Source organism: Papio anubis, chromosome 16, assembly GCF_008728515.1.
Source record: "Papio anubis isolate 15944 chromosome 16, Panubis1.0, whole genome shotgun sequence".
Classification (NCBI taxonomy): Eukaryota; Metazoa; Chordata; class Mammalia; order Primates; family Cercopithecidae; genus Papio; species Papio anubis.
The window spans coordinates 89,592,236-89,611,272 of NC_044991.1; the positions used below are offsets into that span (position 1 = coordinate 89,592,236).

The 19,037-nt window shown below is 61.5% G+C and overlaps 1 protein-coding gene across 1 annotated transcript; it reads right to left on the minus strand.

Moving 5' to 3' along the window:
* Positions 1–4,234: 4,234 nt before the first annotated feature.
* On the minus strand, positions 4,235–16,638 carry GATA5 (GATA binding protein 5). Its single transcript, XM_031656894.1, has 6 exons — positions 15,818–16,638; positions 14,215–14,390; positions 7,141–7,266; positions 6,552–6,639; positions 6,060–6,184; positions 4,235–5,725 (listed from the first exon to the last, which is right to left on the minus strand). The coding sequence occupies exons 1-6, from the start codon at positions 16,338–16,340 to the stop codon at positions 5,570–5,572; spliced, it is 1,194 nt and encodes a 397-aa protein (XP_031512754.1). The 5' UTR covers positions 16,341–16,638; the 3' UTR covers positions 4,235–5,569.
* Between the last annotated feature and the right edge of the window lie 2,399 nt (positions 16,639–19,037).

Sequence of the window (19,037 nt, forward strand, 5' to 3'; positions counted from 1 at the left end):
CTGTGCGGGAGGGGGCTGCCCACCAGGGACACCCCCACCTGGTGGGAGGCTGTGGGCTTAGGCAGCCTCTACTGCTGAGGCGCCTGTCGGGGGGGTGGACGTGGGCACCCTGGGGTCTATCCCCAGCCACAGCCTCACAGCCTCGGGGGTGCCGGGTCCCTCAAGTGTCACTTCTTCATCTGTGGGATGGGGGTCCTCGCGTGGAGGCCCAGACACGGCCCAGAGGCAGACGTGGAGGGCTTGGGCCTGGGTGCTTGTTCCCCGGGCCTCACCTTCCACCTGGTGGCTTAGCACCTGGGGGCCGTGTGGAGATGGCCCAGCCTGCACAGGTGGGTTTGCTGCTGAGCGCATGCTGCAGCTGGCGGTGCCGGGCTGGGGGCCCTGGTGTGTCAAGAGCCCCACTCAGCCTCCCTCAGGGACCCCACCATGCACACACCAGGCCCTTCCCCACCGTGGGCCCTCCGAGGAGGAGGCTGGGCCCCAGGGTGCCCGAGGGTCACAGTGCCAGCTGCTCCTGCCACGGGGAGCCTGGGTTGGGACACCAGGTACTGGCCAGCTTCTGAAGGCAAGTCTGATGTCCCCAGAAACACGGCCCCTGAGGCTGTGGATCCGGCCTCGCTCTCAGGTGAGAGCCTGGACTTGAAGGCCATCCTGCCTCCCTCCTACTTGGGCCGCTCTCCACCTTCTCTCCTCTCTGCTCACTCAGCCACCCTGCCTTCCCCACCTTCTCTCCTCTTTGCTCACTCAGCCACCCTGCCTTCCCCACCTTCTCTTCTCGGCTCACTCAGCTGCCCTGCCCTCCCCACCACACACCAGGCCCTGACTCAGCCCACGTCTGACTGGCTGTCCCCGAAGGTTGTCCATACACCCTGGAGGAGGCAGCCCCCCGAGCCCACAAACTGCCTGTGAGACTGTGGCACCAGCATAGCTGGGTAAAGATGTCCCCTTCCAGACATGACACCGGTGTTCCTGGTGGCAGAGTAACCTGTTTGACGATGGTGACAACAGGAACTGTTTTTTTCGGAGGGACGTCCCTGTTTGGTCAAATAAGGAGGTACTTTTTGTTAACAATGTTCCTTTTCTTTTTTTCTCTTTTTACACAGAGTCTTGCTCTATCACCCAGGCTAGAGTGCAGTGGTGCGGTCAGCCCTCATTGCAGCCTTGAACTCTTAGACTCAAGCGATCCTCCCACCTCAGACTCTGGAGCAGCTGGGACTACAGGCGGACGCCACCACACCTGGATTATTTATTTATTATTTTTGGTAGAGACGGGCTCTCATTATGCTGCCCGGGCTGGTCTCAAACTCCTGGGCTCGAGTGATTCTCCCACTTCAGCCTCCCATGTTCCCTCCTTAATAAGCACGTTGCATGTTTCAGACAAGCCTTAGGGGCTTCATGTTCACTTAGCCATGAGCTGTCTTTTGCAACATCAAAGGAGAGACTGACCTTCTCCCTGAGCCCACCCCTGGAAGCTGTGGGCCCAGCACAGTGGAGATATGATGGGTCCCCAGGTCTCAGCCGCCCGGTCGGGTTTAAGCCTGTACAGAGCGGCTCTCGGGATCCGGTGTCCATGTTTGGCCAAGACACACCTACGGGGGTCAAGGAGCACCATGTTGGTTGGTCGCAGCGAGGTCCAGGAATGGTGGGAGAGTGAGGACGTGCCAGCCTCTGGGCCTGCTTTGAGGGCGAGGGCTGCAGCCTCAGGGCCTGGATGCTTTCAGGCTTGCTGCTCTGCTCTGAATGAAGTAATAAATTAAGGACTTGAAGTGGGAGGGCTCTATAAATGGTTCTGGGTCAAGAAGCCCCAGCTGACGGGGCTCTGCGTCTCTCTTCTTTTTCTATGCCGCCCACGCTCAGTTTTGGGGCTTCACCAGGGCCTTCTCGCTCCCCCAGGGTGCCCAGGATGGAGCACTGTGGGGCTTGATGGACACTTTCTGCAGGCTGGAGGGGCCACTGCAAAGTCCTTGGGGATTTTCCAGTGCGGCACCCTCCTCCTCCAGACTGCCTGGGCATCTGCTTTAGTTCAAAAGGTGATGGGAAGTCAGTGTGCCCAGGTCCAGATAGTGCAGGTAAAGTGACCTTCCTTTTAGTCCTGTTGCTCTGATAAGGGGCTGGGCCACTTTGCCCGCCAGCCTCCAGCTTGTCTGGTTGTTTATGGTGGGCTGGGCAGAGTGCAGGGTAGGCTGGTGGGAGGGAGAGCGCACGGCGCCTGGCAGCTATATTAAGGCTCTGGTCCTCATGGCTTCCGCCCTAAGAGGAGAAAGGCTTAAATTTAGCAGCAGTGACCATGCCCAGCGGTGGAACTGTCAGCCGCCGTCATCCCGGACACATCCCTAAAAATGGAATAAAAACAGGGAAACGGTTGCTTCCCTTTGCTCATGGGCAAATCCTCCTGTTCCCTTTGGGGACCTCCCTTCGTGGATGGGGTGCGTCCAGGGCCAAAGTCCCCCAGTCCGGTCAGCACCTGGACTCCTTTCTCTCTGCCTGTGGGGACCCTGCCTGTCCTTCACGTCACCCACAAACACCTCCAGGAAGCCTCTCCAGGTAGGGATTGGTGCCTGGTGCCGCCTCCCTACACTGGGGCCTCCCAGGGACCCGCCTTCTACACAAGTGCATGGATTACAGATATGGCCACGGATATGTGGCACCCCCTCCCCAGCAGAGGTGGGGAAACTGAGGCTGGAATGGAAGCAACGTGGCCAGCTCCACTGCACCCAGCACTGTGGTCTGGGGACGCCGTGCTGTGCCCTCTGACTCTGGCACCTTGAGTCACCTCTCTGAGCCATGGTTTTTCTCATTGGGGAAGAGGAAAACCAGCGCCAGCTTCCCGGGAGCGGCGAGTGCGAGGATGAGGCGCGCAGTGCCCACCCAGCAGCGGACATGGGGAGGCGCTGGTGTGAAAACCACGACACAGAGTCGCCGGCTGCCTCCTGCTCCAGGTCCTTGGCCCAGGCAGCTCTGCGTCTTCCCCCTGGATCCCCCGGGACGTCCTCAGGCCTCCTTCTCTCTGGGTCTGTGGCCCCCTCACGCCCTCACTCAGGGTCTGGGGTGCTGAGAACAGGCTGGGCTGGACTTACCTTCCATAGAGAGGTGGATTCCCAAGGTCAGCCCTGCAGGTGGTAGAGGCAGCGACCGTCCCACCTGCGAGGGAACAGACTGTCCTTCCCCAGCCGTGGCCTGGGCTGGAGAGGCCTGGGAGGTCACTGCCACCCGTTTTCCCATTCAGGGACCCAACGCCCAGCACGAGCCCTGAGGCAGACGTGCAGGAACCAGTATGGGGGGCGACCCTCAATCCCCCGTGCCTCAGTTTCCTCACTGTGCACAGGCACCCGGGAAGGCAGCCTGAGTCTTCTGGGCTTGGAAACAGGACAGTAGCAAGAGAACCCCAACGGCGCCCAGATGCCACATGCGACCCTTATGGGGACACAGGGGCCGCCTTGCCCCAGTCCATTTCCCCATCCCCAGGTCAGATGAGCAGGGCAGGGCAGGGACTTGAACTGGATTCAGACCCTGAAGCCATCATGGTGCAGGGTTTCTCAAAGTGTGGGCCCCCAGGCACCCAGCAGGTTTGAGGGGTTCCTGTTTAAAATGCTCACTCCCGGGCCCTCCTCAGATCCCATGGAGCTGAAAATCCCCCAGCATGGCTCCCACTGCATGGGCTGGAATGAGGGGCCTTGCCTGACTTTCTTGAGCCAGGTCCAGCGGGGGGCAGTCGGCTGAGGAAGTTACTAGAGCTGCTCGCAGTCCCCACCCCAGTGCCTGATAGGACAGAGGAGATTGGGAGAAGACAGGGAAGGCTTCCAGGAGGAGGTGGGCTTGGCTGGGAGGACGCTCTGAGCAGCGACGCAGCCTGGGGGAATGGAAGTATCCACCAGCCCAGCCCCTCTGCTGCACCTCCGGAACAGGCCCCAGGCCTGTTGAGCGCCACTGCCGAGCCTCACGCCTGCCTTGCCCGGCATCCCTCTCCCAGCCGCTGGGGACCTGGGGGGCACTGGTGGTCCTGAGCATCATCAGGGCCTGGAGATGTCCTTGAGGGCACCTGGGGGGATGCAGGGGGCCGGGGATGTTCCAGAACGCAGAGGATGGCCGGAAATCGCTAGGAGGGTGGTGACCAGCAGGCGGGGCAGGGCTGGGAGACCCCACGGGTGATGGGTGAGGGGAGATGGGAGACTCCACGGGTGATGGGTTGGGGGAGATGGGAGACCCCACGGGTGATGGGCAGGGGGAGGGAGAGTGAGGTTCAAGGCTTTATTTCACTTTTCCTGTGGCTTCATTTGTCTTTTTTAGAAACGATGACATCACATAGAAATGGGCTGGAAGAACTTCTAGAGGGACAGCTCCAGGACAACTGGACGCGCTCCTGAAGCTGACGCCAGACACGACTGGTTTCCAATATAGGGCAGTGCACTGGGGGTCTAGCTGGCTCACAATGTTAAAAATATTTTTGAATCAAATTGGAAGACTTAAAATTCAGGTTTCTGGCATTGCTGGAAAAATCAGGGCTTGTTGGTGAAGGGCGGCAGCCGGACGGAGGCGAGGACGTGCTCCCCGCAGGGTGCTGTGGCCGCCTGCACCACTCCTCCGCTCCCTGTGGCCTCCCGACATGACATCACAGGCCATCCACAGCTGTGTTGGGTAGGGTGCCTCTTGCCAGCGTCACCCACTAAGGTATCATCCAACCCAGTGTGGAAGGGGCTTGCAAGGGAAAGAGGGGTCACTCACAATTCTCCTGGGACAGGAGACTAAACTGCCCGGCCCCAGATACGCCAGGACACGTGGCCACGTCATCACCAGCCCCAACAGCGCTTAGATGGGTCAGGACAGGGCTCCCAGACAATTCACTCTGCCTGTCAGAAATGGTCATGATACACAGATTCCGCCAGAACAAGGCCCATTCCCATGCCCTCTGGAAAAACCGTACAAGTGTGTAAGTCTGTGATGACTGCAATGTGAGCGGCTTCCCCTCGGCGGAATCCTGGCACCGTGCGCGGCCCGCACTCCTATCCTTGGCAGTCCTGCACCCGTTGCGGGAAAAGTTCTCTGCACCACAGGTCCGTCCATCCACGTGGGCAACGAAGGGCAGCCCAAGGCCTCAGGAGGCCCATGTCCAGCTGCTCCCCTCATTCCTCTCCCCTGCTTGGCCTCAGGTGCTTCACTTGGAATCTTGGTTTTACACCAGGAGGTTGATTGTTTTCCCACAACTGCTACAACTTGTAAACATATTGACGGTGAGCGTTGATGACGGAATTCAAGTTGGCGGTGGTGCCCTGCGTTGGCCTCTGCCGCAGGAGGCCAATGTGGTCCGGAGCCTTGGGCTGCACCTGGGGAGTCCCTTGCTGTACGTGGGGTGGGGAGTTGAGCCCTTTCCCCACCAGCCTTCTTGCTCTGGGGCCCGACTGCTGTCTGCACAGAAGGCCTCCCCACCGCCGTGTGGAGACTCCAGGAGACCCAGTCTTTTTGGGTGGGTGGGCCTGCTGGTCTCTGCTGTGCTGCAGCAAAGCAGGCACGGAGGTGAATCAGTGGGTGCTCTGTTCCGGGCTGTTCCCCTGACATGGGCTGGCCTGGGGACCTAGGCCAAGGCCAGCGCACACCAGGCCTCTTGGCGCAGAGGCCCCCCGAGGCCAGCCTGGGGACTCAGGGCTGTGGAGGGGAAGGCAAAGTCCTCAGGCTCGAACTTGAACTCCAAGTGGCCGGGGGCAAGGGAGTCATCCTCCTGGCCAGAGGCCTGCAGGGACAGGAGAGCATGAGAATGCGGGGTGGGGGGTGGGGGGTGGGGAGGCAGCTGTGGCCTCTTAGGTCAGGAGCTCCCATGACCGGGATTTGCCCTTAGGGACCCCTTGATGCCCTGGAATGGCATGGAGGACCCCTCGTGAGGGACTGGGGTTCCCCCATCTGGCACAGAGTCAGCTCTAGGGGAAGGGCCACCATACTGATGGCCGAAGGCCGCCAGTGTGTCCAGCCCACCTGCTGGAAGAGGTTCCAAGGGGCTCTGATGGGATCTGACTTGGCCGAGGAAGCACAGGGGCCCCAGCTCTGGGCACCCCAGCCCGTCCCCTTACCTGGGGGGCCATGCCGGGCCCAGGGCACATTGGGGACGCCAGGCTGGGCTTGGGTTTCGAAGTGGCTGCCGAGTTGTCAGTGCTGGGGACAGCAGATGGGGAGGCTGACGCGTTCGTTGTGGATCCTGGAAAGGAAGAGCGGGTGTTTACAGAAGGGCCAGGTGTGGCCTCACTTCCCCTTCCTGCCACGTGGCCAGGTCTCCTCTGGCTCTGGCCCAGAGAGGTTTGGAGACTCCTCACGGTCACACCGTGGGCGTGGGTGGTGGGGCCGGGCATGGCTTCCTTGGCCCCACCTCTGCCCCTCCTGCCCACATGCTGTCACCACCCTGGCCCCCCACACCCTCCAGCAAGGTCACCACAAGGCAGAGCTGAGGGCATTTGGACTTCCAGAGGACTGTGCTTGAACCAAACACACAGGTCTCTCATGACGGAACTGGAGGCACCGAAGGCCACGCCGCAGGAGGGGGCCGACCACAGGGCCTGGCCACGCACCTGAGGAGCCCCTGGTCTTGGTGATGGTCTTTGGCTTCCGCTTCCGTGTCTGGATGCTTTCCTTCTTCATGGCCAGAGGCCGCGGCACCTGGCAGGGGTGGCGAGGGTGGAGGCTGGTCCCATCCCTGCTCACCCCTGGGCTCCTTGCACAGCACCCCCTCATTTCAGTCCCCCAGAGCCGGTCACTCTTGGAGCTGGCTGTGTCCTCACAGCCCTGGTGGGTCAGCTGCCAGTTGGGCTGGGTGAGGGGGAGCCCGTGGAGCTGGATTCCCATCCCCCTGTCCGACAGAGCTGCCAGTGGCCAGAAGGCACCAGGGGTGCCCAGAGGGCAGGAGCAGTGTCCTTGTCTGGCCCAGGCTGAATGGCTGTGGTGAGCCTCAGTCAGTCCATCTGTGCCATGAGCGTAGCAGGAATAGCCCAGGCCCCCGGGGGTGGCGCTGCAGTCAGCCGGGACATGTGTGTAAAACAGCCCAGGGGACAACAGCCATCCGGCCAGCCCCTCCCCAGCCTCCTGGTCTGGGAGTAGGGAGGGCGCTCACTAGGAGGCTGGACAGAGGCCTCCCCACCCTGCCCCGGGGACCACGCTCACCCCGTGCAGCTTCATGTAGAGGCCGCAGGCATTGCACACGGGCTCCCCCTCCGAGTTCCGCCGCCACAGCGTGGTGTTGGTCGTGTGGCAGTTGGTGCAGCAGAGGCCGGCGCGGCGGGATGAGGACTGTGGGGACGAGGGAGACTGGAGTGAGCCCCCAGCCGTGTGCACGGCTGGAGCAGGAGGAAGGAAGCCAGACTCAGGTTGGCCTTGAGGCCACGCAGGACCCGGTGAGAAGGTGTTTGGAGCATGAAGGTCGTGAGCTCTGCAATGGACCAGCCTGGCAGCTCTGCCTGGACACGCCCTCGAGTCCTGGGAAAGGTAACTTTACCTTCCTGGGCCTCCGTTCTTCCCCCTGCCCAGTAAAAAGGGGGTGATAACAGACCCACTACAGGCCGGTTGTGGGGTTCAGAGCCCGTGGGGGCCGGGCACCTAGACACGGCAGTGGTTTTCCTGTTGTCTGTTTTAGCACCAACCCTGGGCCTGGACCCCGCGATTCTGCAGTGGAGCAGCACCCCAAGGCCACAGGGCCCCCCCAGAGGCCCGGACACAGCAGGCATCAGGGCCTGTGTTACCCCTGTGCACCTGCCTCCCAGGCCGGGGGCCCCATCGGACAGCGTCTGAGGGCTCTGGGTCCCACCTGCCTATGTCTCCCCATTGCTGTGCACTGCACCTGGTGTTGGAGCAAGACTAGACCCATCTGGAACCATCCCGGAGCCCCAACATTGCCTCCCTCCTTCCTGTGGCTCTCAGTAGAGACTGACCCCCAATCTGGCAGGTCCAGGTCCAGTCAGAGGTCCCGAACCTCCAGGGCTCCCGTCCGTGAGCTCAGTTGGGGCTCAGGAATCTGGACTGAGGGAGGCCTGGGAGGCTCCGAGCTGGCTGCCTGGGGAGTCCCTGTTGAAGGCAGACCAGGGGCCTCCCACCAGCTCACGCCGGCCTTTCTCCTGCTGGCCTCACAGGTTGGTGCTTGGAGGGAGGTGGTGTTTGGGAGCTCCAGCCCAGGGCTCCAGAGGCACCTCAGACTTGAAGCCCTTTCCCGAATCTCAGCGCACAGCTCTGCTGGTGGCACCACCCTTCCCAGCCACCTGTCCCCAGACCTGGTTCTCAGCCCCTGCCCTGACCCCATCGGTCCCCTTCCCTCGGGTTGCACAGCCCCCGCCTGGTCCAGGTTCCTGGCCCGTCTTGCCAGGATCACAGTGGTGGCTCTGCAGGAGCTCTGTCCTGCCCTCCCGGCGGCAGCCAGGGCCAGACCATCAGTGTGCCTCAGGCACAGGACGCAGCCTGTGAGGACAAGGCCCCCAGGCTCAAAGCCATGCCCCCAGATTCTCTACCAGGACAGAGCCAGAGAGCAGTCACAAGTGAGCCAGCCACGCTAGGGGAAAAGAATCCATCCTGAACGAGGTCTGAGTGGACCCAGCCAGCCTTAGCTTCACGGTCTGTTACTGCCGTGAGCAGACACAGCCAGCCTCGGTTTCCCCATCTGTTATAGCCTGCCTTGGTTTCCCTGTCTGTTATAGCCTGCCTCAGTTTCCCTGTCTGTTACTGCCATGAGCAGACACAGCCAGCCTCAGCTTCCCCATCTGTCATAGCCTGCCTCAATTTCCCTGTCTGTTATAGCCTGCCTCGGTTTCCCTGTCTGTTACTGACGTGAGCAGACACAGCCAGCCTTGGCTTCCCCATCTGTTACAGCCTGCCTTAGTTTCCCCATCTGTTATAGCCTGCCTTAGTTTCCCCATCTGTTGTAGCCTGCCTCGGTTTCTCCATCAGTTACTGCCCTCTATGATCAGATGAGGGCCTGCCTTGCTGACCATCTCCTGCCCACCCTTTTCCAAGCTGCTGCCAAGGGCACAGGCCTCCCTGTCCAAGGCCTGAGTGGGAGAGTGGGGCCTGCCTGCAGCCCTGAGCACCAGCCAGCCCCCAAACTCAAGACCTCCTTGACCCCCAGCCGTGGCTGCAGGCAGTTGCCAAAGGCTCTGGGAACGCTGCCCCTGCTTCGTCTGGGGCCTCCTGTCTCCAGACAGGACCCTGCCCTGCACTCCATGACAGAGGCAGAAAGGAAAGGAAGGGGTCCGGCCAGTGAGGCTGGGGAGGCTTGAGAAGTGCCTCAGCTTGCAGCTCCTGGCCTGACTGGGGGAGGACAAGGTCCCCTACCTTAGGCCAGTAGCATCCAGCCACTCAGGGTCTCCAGGGGTCTCCCTGGGGGGACGTTGGGGGTGAGACTTGTGCTCACGCTGGAGGGCCCAGCCCAGGCCCCAGCAGAGCTGGAAGGGAGATGGTGCCTGGCCCCGGCTGGATGGGGGGCACCCTTCGTGCAGGAGCAACTGGGGTCACCCAGGGCCCCCAGCTGGTGTCTCTCCCTGGGATGCCCCCGCCACACCCTGACGGGTCTAGAAGCAGCTACTGTGACTGGACAGGATTTGAGTCTGGTCCAGCCTCCCTCTCTTCTATCCCTGTCGGGTGCCAGGAGCTGTGGCTGCTTCCTTGGTAGCCTCAGGCCACCGTCCAGCATGAGGCATGGTCTCCTTCCCACGTCTCGGACAGCCACCCATCTGTCTGTCTTCCTGAAGTGGAAAGAAATCTCCCCCAGGGCTGCCAGACGTATCGACCCAGCATGCCCAGGTAAATGTGAATTTCTGATACATGATGAATCCTTTGTCTCCTGCAGTATTTGGGATATGAGGGCTAAAATATTTGTGTTTATCTGAAATCACGTGGAACCGCGTGTGTCCTGGAGTGTATTTGCTGACTCCCTCCTTGTGCCCCAGCAATTCCTGCCTTCAGACCGAGAGGCATCCATGGCCCAAGGCCCATCCGCTTCTCTGAACCAGCGGGACCCTCAGGTCTGGGACCAGCCATCGCCCCTTAGCACACACAGATAGGGGTGCACACACGTGAGCACACTCCACACGTCCCCCCACAGCTGCAGCACGCCCAATCGGGGCCACATCTGAGACGCGGGTTGTGGAGAGAAACAAGGTGGGGCGCGTGCAGGACGTGTGTGGGTTGGGACAGCCCCCAGCAGAGGGCACACCCCTCACCCCGCACCCCTGTGAGTTCCAGGGAAACACCTGGAACCCACCTTGAATGTTTTCACAGTAAGCATGTTTCATTTCTATCAAATTAGGAAAACGGGAAAAACACAGACCTCACAACAATTTCCAAAATGCGTCTTCACCTACCCTTTCCTAAATCTTCACCAGATCACCATTGTACGGGTGGGAGACTGAGGCTCAGAGGAGCTGAGGGACCAGAGGAAACTGGGGAGGCCCAGGGTGGACAGAACCGTCCCCCTCAGCCAGATACTCTGGGGACACAATCCCAGCAGCGTGGCCGCGCTGGGGCTCCCTGTGCCACCGTACCTCGAGGATGCCTCCATCCGTCTCTCCTCACTGCCCAGCAAGCAGCCCCCAGGCCTCTCTCCCGGCTGTGCTTCGTTTTTCTTTTTTGTCGGTTCTTTTCAACAGAAGTCAAACTTCAAAGCCTGCTTGCGTGCAGCAGAGCCGCTCTAAGCACCAGGCTCTGCGTGCATCTGAGACATCCAAATAAATCAGGCGCTGGGCAGGGCAGGGCCTGGGCCGGTGCTGGCGGAAATTCAAGGAGCATGGGAGAGGGAAGGAGGTTCAGCCTGAGCCTGTCGTGCAGGGATGACGCGCGCACGCCGGGAAACACTTTGGAGTAAAGGTGCAGGTCACAGCGACCCGCAGCGCAGCAGCCTCCTCTGAGATGGAAGACCGGGCTGTGGACAGCCAGAGGCTGCTGTGCCACAGTCTGAGCCTTGGGGACCGGTGAGTGCTGGAATGTCTCCAGATTCAAACAGGTCCCGTCTTGGAGGGAAGATGTAGTAAGCACCTGATACAGCGTCTATGCCCCTTGCTGGCTGGGGGCAAACTGACTTGGGGACTTGGGTCTGTGAGGGGCTCGAAGGAAGGAAACCCTGGGGTTGGGTGGGTGTTAGGTGCCTGACTCCAGGTAAGGGCCAGGCTTGCTCAGCGGGAAGGGACGGTTGGCCCCATGCGACACCGGGCTACTTCCTGGAGCTGGTGCCAGAGGTGGCCCTGGGTTAGGAGGTCTGCTGCCCGCACTGCCCTTGGCTGCCAGGCTCCAGGCTTCAGCCCAGGCTCCAGTGTTCTTGGGGGTGGGCTGCTAGGGGCCCAAGAGTTCCCAACCGTGTCCATGCACACAGCCAGACCACGGGGAGAGGGCACGGTGGTACCAGACGGTCCCCACCCTCCGAGGCCTCTGGTCTTGGCAAGATGGACAGGAAACAGGGATCTCCCCCAGAAGGCATCCCAAAGCCCACCCTGCATCCCCCAGACCAGGGAATGGAGGCCTCATCACGCCAAGGGCCCCCATCAGTCCGTCCTTAGAGCCAAGGCCCAAGCATACAATACCAGCTAATTTAATCTTTACAGAGAGGCATGGACGGTTCCAAGTTCCTCTTCCCAATTCTCAGATGAGAAGACAAAGCTCAAAGAGCTGGGGAACAGTCTACAAGATGCCACAGCCTAGGAGTCTGGGATCCAGCTAGACACAGGCATTGCCTGGATGGAAGACCCAGGGCAGGGCAGGGCAGCAGGAGGGGCTCCCTCCCAGCAGCTCCTCCTGACACCAGTGTGTCCCAGTGCCCAGTTCAAGGCCTGGCAGGGGAGAGTGGATACAGCCAGAGGAGGGGCAACCCTTTGCACGGGCGAGGGTGGGGAAAAGAGATCTGGCTGCAGTCTCATAGCAGCTGGGCCGAGCTCCCTACCACTTCTCTTTTTTAAAAAAAATTAATTTAATTTAACTCAAAATGTAATTATTCAATTTCTTTTCTTTTTTTTTTTTTTGTGATGAGGTCTTGCTCTGTTGCCCAGGCTGGAGTGCAGTGGTGCCATCTCGGCTCATTGCAGTCTCAGCCTCTCAGCTCAAAAGAATCTCCTGCCTCAGCCTCTCAAGTAGCTGGGACCATAGTTGTGTGCCATTGTGCCCAGCTAACTTTTAAATTTTTTGTAGAGACCTGGTCTCCCTATGTTGCCCAATGCTGGTCTCGAACTCCTGGGCTCAAGTGATCCTTCTGCCTCAGCCTCCCAAAGTTCTGGGATTACAGGCGTGAGCCACTGCACAGGACAACTTTATGTATTTTTAGAGACAGAGTCTCCCTTTGTTGCCCAGGCTAGAGTGCAGTGGTGTGATCATAGCTCAGTATACCCTCGAACTCTTGGGCTCAAGTGATCCTCCTGCCTCAGCCTCCTGAGTAGCTGCGACCACAGGTGTGTGCCACCATGTCTGGCTAATCTTTTGGTTTTTTTTTTGAGACGGAGTCTTGCCCAGGCTGGAGTGTTGAGACGGAGTCTTGCCCAGGCTGGAGTGCAGTGGCATGATCTCGGCTCACTGCAAGCTCCGCCTCCCGGGTTCACACCATTCTCCTGCCTCAGCCTCCAGAGTAGCTGGGACTACAGGCGCCCGCCACCACGCCTGGCTAATTTTTTTGTATTTTTAGTAGAGACGGGGTTTCACCGTGTTAGCCAGGATGGTCTCGATCTCCTGACCTCGTGATCCGCCCGCCTCGGCCTCCCAAAGTGCTGGGATTATAGGCGTGAGCCACCGCGCCCGGCCTCTATTTTTTTTTTTTTTTAATAAATTTTTAGTGGAGATGGATTCTTGCTATGTTGCCCAGGCTGGTCTCGAACTCCTGAGCTTAAGCAATCCTCCTGCCTCAGCCTTCCAAAGTTCTGGGACTATAGGTATGAGCCACCGTGCCTGGCTCCTACCCCTTCTTAACCTCAATGAGGGCCACATGGACACGAGGCTGGAACAGCACACCTGGGAGCACAGGCACAGTCACGGGGCAAACAGGCCAAGAGGGGGATGGACTCCTAGGAGCCTTCCCTCCGACAAGCAGGCATGGGAGGAGGCTGGGCCTGCAGAGCCCCAGGCTCTAGGCCAGCTCCAAGGAAGAGCGTGACGGCCGCCCCCAGCCTGCGGTCCTTCTTCCCACATGCTCCACTGGGACCTCCCATGCTCAGATCCTGGTCCCCCATAGCCCAGGGTCCCAGGTTTTCCCCTCAGCCTGTGGCTGAGGGCCATACAGAGCTGCACCGGCACAGGGCGCGAATCCAGCCATCTAGAACAGCCAACCCGCAGGACAGCAGCAGGAGGGCTGGCCTCCACCCAGGGTGACGGCGGGAACTGGCTGATCGACCCCGCACGGAGGCCACACCGCCAGCAGAGGAAGGCTTGGTGCCCAGGAACATACCCTTGCTCAGCCTTCTGACCCAAAGGCCACTGTGGCCTCCTCAATTTTAGATAACTTGCAAACAGCATCAACACCCCAAATTCTTATTTGTAAAATTACTTGAAAGTAAAGGTTTGCCTGGGAAAACGTATAGAACAAAGTAACTTTCAGCCTCTTCCAGCCTCTGGGGACTGTGCCCTGCCTGGGGCAAAAGTCCGGGCTCTGGAGTCCCCCACTCCCTGCTCAGCCACAAGCCAGGAAGAACCAAAAGTGAAAACAAGTTTTGCCCACAGGCATAAATCTGGTGTCCCTCCGGTCCCTGAAGTATGGGTAGAAAGTGCTCCCCGAGGGGACTACAGACCCAAAGACTCTCCAATTTCAGATTTCAACGCCCTTCAGTGAAGTATCCAGCGGCCACCTTCCCTTAAGCCTCTTCCCAGGTAGGGTCACCTTGAGGCCTTGGAGACCGGGGCCAGGCCACAGCCAGCCACCACCGACTCGCAGGGCTGAGCTCCTGGCTCCTGGCAGCAGCCCTTCCTGGATCCAGCACTGAGCAGAGCCTGGCTGGCACCATCGCTCCAGAGCCTGGATTCCTGGTCCCCAGAGCACTCCCAGGGCTGGGTGCTATGAGCTGGTGGCCCCTGGCATCCCCACTGTGATCCCCTGCCCTGCCCTGAGCACTCTCAGAGAAGACCTGAGCCGGCCTGGCCTGACCGACCGGGGTGGGCAACCAGGCTGTTTTTGGCGCATTCCCCTATCCCCCACCCCAGGGGCTCTGGTGTCACCTGGGTGGATTGCAAGAGGTCCCCGCGGGGGAGCACTGCGCCCAGGCCCCCCTCTGCCCAGCCGCAACTCACCAAGCGCTTCTGGGGCCGAACGAGGGGCCGGTTGACGCCGTTCATCTTGTGGTAGAGGCCACAGGCATTGCACAGGTAGTGGCCAGTGCCGTCCCGGCGCCACAGTGGTGTGGACAGGGCCCCGCAGTTGACACACTCACGACCCTCACCCGGGAACTCCTCCAAGAAGTCGGACACTGAGGGGACAGGCAGCTGGTGGGCCCGGGCCCTCCCCTCCCCAGGAGCCTCCCCAGCCTGTGGGCCAGCACCCTCCCCTCCCCAGGAGCCTGGCGGTTTTCGTCAGACGAACAAATTTAAGGCACAAATTTTGTGCCTTACATTTATTTTATTTTAAAATTTATTTGGTTACTTAGTTCATCTTATTTTTAAATTTTTAATTCACATATGATAAAATTCGCTAGGGTTGCTTTTTCAAGGATGGGGTGTTAATAAACAGAACCTAAAGTCAGACACCTGGGACTCCCGCTCCAGGCCCAGGGGCCAGCACTGGCCTCTGCGTGTTTGACCTGCTGGGAAAGCAGGGTGTCTGCACTGGCGGGGAAGGTGGATGAAGGGGTGTCTACACTGGCAGGGGAGTGATGAAGGGGCTTTATCTAGCAGACACTCTTGGGCTCCCCTGGGCTCTCCTGGGAACGTGAACCCCGCTGTCCTCCTGTTCTGCAAAGCGGGTCCATGGCAGGGGTCGGGGGTTGGGAGGGTGGAGGAGGTGCCTTCTGTCAGCTTGGCTGTGGTCGCAACCAGTGTCCTTCCTTTAGAAGGCCAGCCCCGCCTCGCAGCCCCCTGGGGCCGGGCTTCGCACACTGTGCGGCGAGGGGGTGGAGGTCTTCCTGGTCCCCTCCAGGCCCGGCCCGGCGCCGGCGCGAGGGAGGCCCGGGCGCCGAGTGGGGGTGGGGCAGGGATCAATCATCGCCCCGCCGGGGGTGGGCGCCAGCCGTGGGGCTGCCCAGGGCGGCGGGGGCCAGGGGTCCTGCGGATGCGGCTGAGCCCGCTTCCTGCGCCAAGGGACCGGCGGGGTCCCAAAGGCAGCTCCGGAGCTGGGTGTCGAGGCCTCCACGGTCCCGGAGGGACGGGATGGGCCCCTGCGGAGCTCAGAGGCGCCGCCTTCGCCAGAAAGTGACTACGCTGCAACCGGGAAGAGCCGCTCCCTTCACAGGCCGAGAATCCGATTCTCCAAACTGATACTAGGGGAGCGACTGAAACCAGGTCTCAGATTAAAATAAGTAAGCATTCTAGAACCGAGACGAATGTGGCCACTTAAATAAACCGGTGTTTTGGACTTTATAAAAATCGTTTCCAAAACTTTCCAAAAAAAAGAAAAAAAAATCCAAAACGATTAAGACTTTTTAGGCTCCACATTGGCACAATCCGGAATGCTGTTTGGAAATAGATGTTCTCATTAACAGGTTGAAACAGAATTGTGGACGGCTGTTTCCCCCGCGGGGTGTTACCCAGGCTTTCTCCTGTTGCCCCGGGGCTGCTGGTGTGGCTCCTGGCGGGGAGGCTCGGACCGCGGGGGAGGAGGAGGAGAGCGTTTCGCAGGGTGCGGGTTTGCACCCGGATTCGGCCAGCCCCCGGGCCCCGAGATTGTGCACCCCGCACTTACCGAAGGTGGGCCTGCGGCCTGGGAGGCCGTGCAGGACGCTGCCATCGAAGGGCCCGGCAGTCCAGGACGGGGCCACGTCGGGGCTCACGTAGGCCGGATAGGTGGCGGGGTATGAGGTCGTCACGGGCCGCCCAAGAGGGGCCGCGAACTGTTCTCGAGGCAACAGCGCGCCTTGGTAGGCGCTGCCGTCCCGGCCCCCCACGCTGCCGCCGCTGCCGGGCCCCGAGGGGCTGTGCGCGAAAGGGAAGGCGGTGGCCCCGGGCGGGTGCGCGGCTGGCGGGTGCGGGCTGCCCGGGCCGAAGGCCGACGAATCCGCGGTGGCGGTCTGCGCCCAGCCGGGGCGCGCAGCGAGCTCGGGGGGCTGCGGGCTCGGCTCACACCCGGACAGGTAGGACAGCATCGAGGGGACGCGCGCCGGCGGCACAAACATCGGAGAGCCGGTGCCCGGAGCGTGCAGGAAGGAGCCCGAGTCGGCGTAAGCTGCCTGGCTGGGGCTCGCGGCCAGCGCCAGGCTCTGGTACATCCTCCCAGGCGTGGTCTTGACCTGCAGGGAAGAGGGACAGGTGTGGAGGTCACCGGAGCTGTGCGCCCTCCGCCAGCGCCCGAGCTTGTGCCGGGCAGGTGCCGCCGCTTCGGGCCGCGCTTCCCACTCCCCAGCCCGGGCCGTTCCCGGGGCGGGTCCCCGAACCGGAGGGAGAGGAACCGCGGGGATGGGAGCGGCCAGCGCGTCATCCCTGGGGCAGTCACAACGCCAAGCCCACCTCCTCCCGGACCGGGGCTTCGTGGGTCCCCGGGGTGAGCTCGGCGGGGGGCGGAGAAGGACGGGCCCGGCGCGGCCGCAGGCCGCAGGGCCTTGGGAGCGGGGCCCCGCCGCGCTGGGAGGGGCCGGGTGGAGAGGGGCGCGCGGCTGCGGCCCGGGCTGGAGCACTCACCAGCGGGCAGGGAGGGCGGGAGGGCACGGCGGTGGCGGCGGTGGGTCGGCGACCGGCGGGCCGAAGACTGGAAGCCGGGGGCGGTGAGGCTCCGCAGCCCCCTCCGCGCCGCCCCGGCCCGCCCCCGCCGCGCCGCCCCTTCCCTCCCCGCGCCCGCCCCTCCTTCCCCGCAGGGTCAGCGCTGGGGCTCCGGCCGCAGAGCCACGTGACCCGGGCAGGCTCAGCTCGCGGGGCTTGGCGACAAGGACGCACGACACGGGGCGGCCAGCGCGGAGCCCGGACCGGTGCAGCCACACAGGCGGGCCGAGAGCTTCGTGAGCCCCGGCGAGTCGGGCGCAGAAACTTCTCCAACTTTGTGCGAGTTCCTCCCTGGCCAGGCCCCCGCCCAAGGCTGGCCTAGAGACGGGCTCCGTGTCTGGTGGCTGAGTCGGTGATCCCGGCCCCGCTCACCGATGGACACGCGGCGGTGGAACTCCGTGGGCCCCCTCGTTGCGTGGCCGCATTCGAGGCTCGGTGCAGGGAACTGGCTTCCGTAGGGACTGCCCGGCTCGGGTCGCTGGACCGGGACGGGGTGCACTGGCGGGAGCCCCGCGATTTCCTCGGTTTCTGAGCAAGCGGGGCTACGAGGCTCGGGGTCCTAGTGGGAGGCGGGCAGGGTCCAGCCTCTAAGGCCCGATCTGGGTGCCAGGCGCGAAGCCCGCAATCCCGGTGGGACTCTCAGCCGGCTCTCGGGGACTCGGGAAGAGTTTCCTTCAGGAGCCAGAAATGCGGGTAGGTAGGTCAGGGAACCGTGTCCCGCTTGCACTCCCGGTGAGGGCTGCATGGAGGCGTCGCTGCGGCGGAGCAGCTCCGCAGGTCTCGGGAACCGGACCGGTGGGTTCGGAGCACACCGACTGGACCCAGGCTTGGCGGCGGTGCTTGGGGCCATGGAAGTTTTTCTCTTTCTGTCTTTCTTAGGCGGAGTCTCGCTCAGTCGCCCAGGCTGGAGTGCAGCTGCGCGATCTCAGCTCACTGCCTCCCGGGTTCAAGCGATTCTCCTGCCTTAGCCTCTGAGTAGCTGGGACTACAGGCACCTGCCACCACACCCGGCTAATTTTTGTATTTTTGGTAGAGACTGGGTTTCACCAAGTTGGTCAGGCTGGTCTCGGTTGAGCTCCTGACCTCAGATGATCCGCCCACCTCGACCTCCCAAAGTGCTGGGATTACAGGTGGGAGCCACCACATGAAAGTTTTTTCTTGCAGAAACGGGCCCTCAGCTCCTGTCAGTCAGGGCTAGGAGAGGACGCTGGCGTCTCTCCTTGGTGGAGGGTGAAGACCTGGGAAGGCAGGAAGGCGGCGGTGTGGAGCTGTTGGGGTGGGTGTCACTGGATCCCCCCCCACGGGGGTCTGGACGGCCAGCGCTGTCCCTCTGGGGAGAGCTGGGGTGCCCCACATGCGCCCTTATACCTGGCCTTTCCTGTTCGCCCACAGCAGATAAGGATTCAGGGTGCTTGTGGAGGTGCCCAGGGTCCCTGCGTCTGGGAAGGCAGCAGGCTGGAGCCCCTGGTCTGTGGGGGCCTTGGGACCCCACAGAGGGCTCCACAGCCGGCTCAGGCCTGTGCAGAAGAGGGTGCAGCGCGGCAGGCTGGGGTGGGGGGTGAGTGCCATTGGGGTAGGGAGCTAGGCGACCTTCTGTTACCCCTTTACCAGCTCCCAACCCCCTCCTCGCCAGCTTCCCACCAGACACTCCCTCCTTTCCTGTCCTCAGAAACCCCAGTTGGTGCTGCCTGCCCTGTGTGGACTCCCCTGCTTTCTGCTCTCCCCGCACTCAGGGTCTCCACGAGGGTCTCTCTTTGCCCCCACACCTGCAGACTTTGTCTGTGGATGGCAGTGCGCTCCATGAAGGTGGGGAGAGGTGCCGGGCCTCCGCGCGGGCGAGAGGGCGCAGCGCAGTCCAAGCGGCTGCAGAGGGCTCTCAAGCTCTGACCCCTCTGCCCTCAAAGCCTCGGTTACCGAGCCCTCATGAGCACCAAGAATGAAGAGAAGTAAAAAGGGACACTCCTGACTTGCTGGGGGCTGAGTCACCCGTAACCCCAAGAAAGGTCTAGAGAACAAGAGCCACAGCAAACCTGGTACACTGCAGGGCGAACGGGGGAGGGATTCGTGCTTCTTACTTGTAATAAAATCGGTGAAGTTCTTGAATAGGAAACACCAACATTGCCCGGGTGCTGTGATTTGTCCTGACATTTCCGTTTAATTTTCACATCAATCTTATGCACTAGATCACATTATCATTCCCATATACAGAT